Source organism: Cyprinodon tularosa, unplaced genomic scaffold, assembly GCF_016077235.1.
Source record: "Cyprinodon tularosa strain WSP-4 unplaced genomic scaffold, ASM1607723v1 ctg1225, whole genome shotgun sequence".
Lineage (NCBI taxonomy): Eukaryota > Metazoa > Chordata > Actinopteri > Cyprinodontiformes > Cyprinodontidae > Cyprinodon > Cyprinodon tularosa.
In genome coordinates, this window is record NW_024038032.1 from 27815 (window position 1) to 35280 (window position 7466).

Genomic DNA, 7466 nt, shown 5'->3' on the forward strand with positions numbered 1-7466 from the left:
AAAAAAAAAAAACTGTTGTTTCCCTTCAAAATGCAGGACATTCATGAACAAAATCCGCATCTGTCAGTTAAGTATTTCGTATTTGCTTGTTGAGGCAGTTACTGTTGAAGCAAAACAGCTCAGTCAAATTAAAAACAAAAGTCTTAAAAATCCGCTCTTCATGTCTTTTCCTGATGGTTTATTTCAGCTCTCTTCTCTGAACCAATGGACTGAAGCAGGCAGTCTGCTCGGAGCATTTCTCTAGGCTGCACAGATCAAGCCGGTTTAAATGACCTGATGTCAGATTTCCTCTGGGAATGTCTCTGTTGGGTCCAGCTGTTCATTTGGTCTGTATGTGTATCTTTGGCTCCAGGGTGTGCTGAGCAGAGCCGTGAACTGGGCGGAGCTGGAGAAGCAGTATGCCGTTAATTCAGTGTACGAGAGGGAAATCTTCAAGCTGCTGGAGTATTGTGGGGTAAACATCTTATTACTGTACACCGTGTCTATGTTCACAGCCTTCATTATACAGTTGGCCCTGACCATAGGTTCCTGAAATATATGTGTTGTATAAATATTACTGTTATAATGTTTCTTTAGGAAGAATTTCTTAATGTAGACGTTTTATTTGCGGTTCCTTCAGTACAGATTTATTTATATCCTCCAAGCTCTTCATTTCTGGGTGGGTTGATTCATAGAGGTGATCAAACAGAGAACTTTCACTTTTTCACATAGATCCACATTTCTTTAGATTGAACCTCGTTTAGTGGGGAAGAAGCTGTTTTTATTTTTCCAGGTTTTTTGATGCAGTTTCAGGTTTGGATCCAGTCTCCCAAAGCTCCCAGTAACGAAAGTTACGTATGTAACTACGGTTCTATGAATCCCGGATGACCGCCAGAGACTGGGCTTCAAGCACTGAATGATCACTCTTGCGCATATAGGCTGTGACCTACTGGTGATCAGCCTATATAGGCACGTGAAACTGGTAATTGTGTATCTTCTCGTGATACAGCAATACCAAGGGACCAAACGCTCTGGTGGTCATCAGGGATTCGTAGTTACACACGTAACTTCCATTCTATTTCATCTCTACTGACCGCCAGAGGCAGTGCTTCAAGCACTGAATGACGTATGCCAACCAGGTCGCGAGGGATGCAGAAAGAAAGGAACAACCCGCAGCAGGACCTACAGTAGCGGGATGTAGCCGGTGGTTGCTGCAGGACGCCCTGAAGAGGATGAGGCATAGCCATGTTAATCCTATAAAACCTCATGAAAGTGGTCGGCACTGACCATGAGGCTGCCTCAAAGATGAACTCCAGCGGCACCCCCATCATTGCAGCCCATGAGGTTGACAGGCTCCTTCTGTAGTAGCCCGCACTCCCTGAGGCAGGGGCTCACCCTGCAGAGAGTATGCCACAGATATCAACCCCAAGACACAATGTGTCAACTGTTGTTTGAAAGCCACATAGACCTTCAAGGTGGAAGGGGTGTGCCCCCGGTTAAGTAACCCCTGAAGGAAGGCCAGTAAGGGTTGAATGGTGCAAGGTATGGGGTCCAACCCCCTAGCCCACCAGGTAGCTAAAGCTGCCCATCTGGCAGTGTAAACAGTTGGCTGGCCGCAAGTGGTCCGGGTCAGGCTGGAGAACCCAACCCCCCCGGTTGGGACAGGAGGTCCCTCCTGGAAGGGAGGCGCGTCGGCAAGCTGTAATAAAGCCTGCGCAGCAGAGGAAACCAATTCCTCACCAGCCAGAACGGGGCTACCAGCAGGAGCCTGTGAACTTCTTGGAGAACCCGCAGGAGGGTCTAGGGAATCAGGCCCAATGGGGGAAAGATATACAGGAGAGTTCTGGGCCAATCGTGGGCCAGCGCAGGTCATCCCAGAGGACAGGAACTGTCTGACAGGGAGAACCAGAGGGGACAGTGGGCCGTTTCTCTGGAGACAAAGAGATCCATGCCCGCTCTGCCGAATGTCCCCCAGATGTGATCTACCACCTCTGGGTGGAGCTGCCACTCCCCCGGAAGAGGCGACGTGCGGGAAAGGAAGTCTGTGGGTCTGTTGCGCCAACCTGGAATATAGGCCGCCCTGAGGCGAGATGACGCCCAAACCAGGAGCTGGCATGTTAGGGACAGCAGTTTTGGGGACCTGGACCCACCTTGGTGGATGATATGGTAGACCACTGTGGTGTTGTCCGACCAGACCAACACATGCTTCCCCTGTAATCCCGGAAAAAAAGTCTGGAGCGTGTGGGCACAGCCAGCAGCTCCAGGACCTTGATTTGTTCCCTCTGCTACCGTGTGGACCACACCCCCTGCGCTATGCGGGCTCGCCAGGTTGCACCCCAACCTAGAGTAGAAGCATCCGTATAAACAGTGTCCCTCCAGCATGGAAGGGGACCGTGCGGAACTCCTCCCACGATGTAGGATTCGTTCCCCCATGGGGAGAGAGACCGAAGACAGTGAGACATGACAGAGATTCGTCTGTGCCTGTGTGCCCGGCGGGCGGGGTCCAGAGCCAGGCTGTTCAGCCACATCTGCAATGGGCGCAGGGAGAGAAGTCCCAGTGGAACCACATTGGAAGCAGCGGTCTGCATGCCCAGAAGGCGCGGATAATCCAAGAACCGTGGCGCTGCGCCACGCTAGAAGGCAGGCAACATGGTTAAAATACTTTTCACCTGCTGGGGAGAAGGGCGGGCTGTCATGGTGACAGAGTTCAGGAGGATACCCAGGAACACTGTCACCTGGGAGGGGGTGAGGCTCTTCTCCAAGTTCACCTTAGAACCCAGGTGAACTTGGGGGAGAGCACCAACTGAATGTTCCAGATTGCCTGACTGCGGGTTGCGGCACAAATAAGCTAATGGTCCAGATAAAGCAGGATCCGGATTCCCCGAGCCTGCAGGGGCGACCCTGTATGACCCAGGTCCCTTGACATCAAGGCAAAAGCCTGGAGAGATGCATACAGCATGCCTAGAGTCGACTGGTCAAGTGATCGGCCCTCCAGGGAAGATGCAAGACCCAGCAGCAAATGGGAGAGGGAGTTTCCAATATGCCCCATCCTAGCCTCTGAATCGTAGGCTCGGCAAAGCAGATCGTCCGTGATGCGACACTGTGGTGGATAGCAAGCGCCAGCTCGGAGGGCCTCGTCCAGAGGAACAATAAGGGAGGAAATGCCAGGTTCCACAATGGGCATCTGCCCTAACCCAAATTTTGGGGCCTCCTGCATCGCAGCGAGGGCTCATCCATCTGATGTTGGGCGGGAAAGAGCCCGAGTATCAGACCAGCAAGCATGAAGTTCCCTGATGTACTCTTCTGAAGGCGGGACAGCAAAGGTGGTCGTCTCAGTCTCACAATGCCTAAAAAAGGCGCTAGAGGTGGGAGGCTTCACCTGTGGAGAATTCACCCGTAACTGTGCCAGGGCAGCTCTGATAGCAGTTGCCACTGGCTCCCCCATGCCTCCAATAGAGATGCTGGATTTAGCATCCGACCCCTGTAGGCTACGTACCCGGGGTTCCCCTCGGAAAAGGGTGTCAGAAGCCGCCACCGAGAGGGCGTCCTCATTGACGACTGAAGCCTCATCGGTAGCTGGAGACAAAACCAACCCCTGATCAAGGGGAGGTTGCAAGGACTGGAGCAGGGCCTTCATCTTGGCTAACTCTTGGTTCACCTTAGAAGACAGCCCACCTTTCGAATATCGGGACTTCTTTCCAGCCGTTAGCAGGCCGTTTAGGGCATACCCTTTGGCCAGGGGGCAACTGTTTCTGTTGATGAGAGCCCATCCACCGAACGGGCTGTTCAAGTGAGGACAGCCGGGCCAGCCACACCGCATGGGAGAGAACGCTGCAATTGGAGCAGGCGGCATCGGTAAGCATCTCCTTGAGGTGGTCAACACCCAAACAAGGGGGGGCATAAGTCATGACCATCCTCGGGCTGCAAAGGGCCCAAGCAGGTGGAACAACAGAGGTTTTCCATATCCCAGTGACAGAGCCTATACTCTGGAGTAACGTCACTAACTAGACAGGGCTGAAATCGCCCCCAGTTGGGTAAATGCCAAATTTAACCAAGTATTTCAATTACGTTCAACAAAAAATCTAGCACGGGCAGAGGACGCCACAAGCGAGGTAAATGCAAACAGCAACTTGCTGTTTCAATTATTTCTGACCAAGGAACTCAGCACAGACAAAAAAACACAACCGGCGAGGTAAATAAATGAGCAGTCATCAGCTGCTAAATTAAACAACACCAGTGGGGCGAGCCGCTACCCGCAGGGTTCAGAAAATGAAAAGAAAACAGACTTACCGAACACCAGATGAGATCTGTAGGCACAACAATCATCACTTGCACAGCCCCTGGAGGGCGAGCACGCCCGCAGCCCCGAACACAAATGATCATGGGGCTACTAGCAGCAGGCTGACGGAGGAAGCGGTAATACAGCAAAACTCTCATGTCTGTGGAAAAAAAACTTTTACAACAAACCTGCGTGCCAGAAGATGAGAAGGACTGAACTACCGGTGTCACGTTCCTATATAGGCGATCGCTGATTGGTAGGTCACAGGTGACTGTTGATACTAATTCTCGACCTGCACAAGACTGATCATTCAGTGCTTGAGGGATGAAATAGAACTGTTGTTCCCTTTAATCATCTGCTCCAACCTCTTATCTTTTTTTTATATTTTAGAAATATTACCATCAAACATCTGTACTTGCTGGCTGATTATCTTTTTTTTTTTTGTCTTTTGTCTTTATTCCGATAAATATTTGGTGCTGCAGAAATATCTAATAATTCTATCTGATAAAACATTGTTTGTTCTGCAGGTTGATTAAAAAAACAAATCAAACTTTTCCTGTTTATGGATTCATGCAAACTAAAAAGCTGCTCATGGTCTGTATGTTATTGGTCAGTTGTAACAAAAGAAAATGTTGTTTGTTAAAGGTGGTGGATGATTAGCCCCACCTTGTGGACTGAAGGTGCATTGCAGTTTTTATCAGAGCCATGGGAACAGATAAGTTCATGCGGACTCCCCTTTGTGTTCCAAACAATCAGGTGGATTCATATAAAATGGGAACAGAAGTGCAGAGGAGGTTGGACTCGTTAGGGGATCTGCTTGACCTTCCTGGAGGTCTCCAGGTATCAGCGGGTCGGCGCTTTAACGTGGACATGCAGTGCGCTACAAGTGGCACCGCCGAGAAGCAAGGCAGTGGAACAAACACTCCACCAAGGTAATCAGTCTTTGAAACCTTTATTTGGTTGGTTCCTCTAAGCTGCTGAGAAACGTATATTCAAAAGCAGCATTTTATTTTTTTCTCTGACTTCTAGGATTTAGTTATCTATATAAAGGAGACCAAACCCCCATAAATCTTTATGAAATTTAAAATCCAACATGCGGACTGCCCACTGCCCAGTAACTGCTTCTCAGTAAACTGATCTCTGGTGTTTGATTTCAACTGTTTTCTTCGCCTCCAAAGCTTTAGCACCTGGCCTGTAAAGCAAATCTGTCTTTGTTACCCGTTAGACCCCCGAGTGCTCCCAGCGTGGGCCGTGGGAGGAACATGAACTCTGCCACCTGCTGTCGACCATCACTGCAGACCGAGTCCATCAGCTTCATGAAGGGAGTAATGGATGAGTGCACGCACATGGCCAACTTCTCTGGTTGGTTTTTCTCCACAGGACGAACCTCTTACCTGCCATGTGTCTGGAATGTGATGTTAAGCTTGAAAAGCTCCAGGAGTCGAGCAGTTTGACGGGTTCTCCTTCTGTCAACTCGGAGAAATCAGGTTGATTATGAGATAAACAAAGTTCAGCCTTAACTGGTGGATCTGCTTCTGAGTCGCCTCTAATTATAATTATCTTATAATTATTAGCCCAGAATGTTCAGCAATGTTCAGCACATCCTTCACTCCCAGAGAAAACAAGCAAGAGCTTCCACCGCTGGTTAACATTTACTCTGACATGAAGTAAAGATTTATTTATAGAGAAGCTTTCAAAGAAAACAGAGGCTCACAAACGGCGTCAGAAAGAACCCATTCACCATCCCAGTGGAAAAACTGATCAATCACTTAGTTTCCAGTTCATGGTCTAAACTTTCTGCAATAGAATCGATGCTGAAGATCAGACCACAGGTTTTCATCCAGACATTTCAGAAATAGAGCTGCAGTCATTTCCCAGTTGGAGGTTGCAGTGCCGTTCCGAGCGGCCCGGCTCCTCCCACTGGGTCCCAGTTAAGAGTTGTCTTCTGATCTCTTCCAGTCCCAGTAGACACCAGTCTGATCATCGTGATCCAGGCCAGAGAGGACGCCTACATCCCTCGGACAGGAGTCCTCAGTCTGCAGGAGATCTGGCCCGGATGTGAAGTCCGTTACCTGAATGGAGGACACATCAGTGCCTACCTGTTCAAACAGAACTTCTTCAGGTAAAACTTGCCTCCATGTTTCCTTCTAGAGGCCAAAGCCTTTGCCTGCTCGTTCAATTTGGGTTTGAGAAGTTCCCCAACGGGAAACGTGGATTAGTGCCGTTGCTCATAAAGCACACATGGAGGGACTGACGTCCCCTCACGTCCCACGTGGAGGGAGCGACGTCCCCTCACGGCTAACTCTTAGTGCCTCTTTCATATTTTCATTGATGATGGAGTTTTTGTTGAAACCTTTGCTGATGTCTGGTTGTTCCAACAGGAAGTCCATCTATGATGCATTCGACCGGTTTTGCCTGAAGTATCCAAGCTCTCCTTAGCCTCAGGAGGCCGAGGCCAGCGGACCTGAACCATGGCGGGAAAGGATGATCCCACCGTGCACTTCCTGTTTCCTCCTGCTGATGTGTTCTGGTTCTGGAGGATCAGGCTCCTGTAGAAACATCTGTTTTTCTGGGTGGTGTTTGGATCCTAACCTTCCCTCCTAACAGAAACGTCTGGATCCACCAATGAAATCATGAATGTGGAGTAAATTCCTGAAGGTTTTATTGACGCAGCGTTTCCTGCGCAGCTCGCTGTGAGAACGTCCATCAGAGTGGAATATTTTACATTTCATCACCTTTTGTATCTGATTTTTCTGAAATATATTAAGGCTGAATAATATAACCAATCTGAGTGCCACTGCCTCGTCTATTTCTTCTGCCTGGAGGATCAAACCTTCAGAGCAGGTTTGGTCTCACACCCCGTGATGTTTTGAAAACTGTTTCTAGGTGGAAATGAGGCAAACCTCCATGCTGGAGGACATTTCACAGAAAGAACAACACCAAGATTTTTTACTTTATTATCTGAAATCAGTTTAATCTCATCCAAATGAAGTGACTGACTAATCAGCTTCTTTTTTAAAGACTCTGGTCCAAAGACTATAACTTCTGTTTTGTCTGTGTGGAGTAAAAAATTGATGAGCACTGAGAGGTAATATCCAAGGAAGAAAAGGTTTTATTTTACTCTGCAGAGGAGAACAACATGACGAGCTGAATGCAGCTCTCAGTGTAGATCTGAGGCTGCAGCATCCCAACCCCTGCATAAAAAAGG

General features: G+C 48.9%; 1 protein-coding gene across 1 annotated transcript in view; it reads left to right on the forward strand.

Moving 5' to 3' along the window:
- Positions 1–7055, forward strand: part of abhd18 (abhydrolase domain containing 18) — a 29830-nt gene extending 22775 nt beyond the window's left edge. Inside the window, exons 9-13 of the mRNA XM_038276177.1 lie at positions 353–454; positions 5015–5190; positions 5484–5620; positions 6218–6380; positions 6640–7055. Of these exons, the coding sequence (XP_038132105.1) occupies positions 353–454; positions 5015–5190; positions 5484–5620; positions 6218–6380; positions 6640–6697 (636 nt within the window). The 3' untranslated portion in view covers positions 6698–7055. The remainder of the gene's footprint in view (positions 1–352; positions 455–5014; positions 5191–5483; positions 5621–6217; positions 6381–6639) is intronic.
- Positions 7056–7466: the final 411 nt, after the last annotated feature.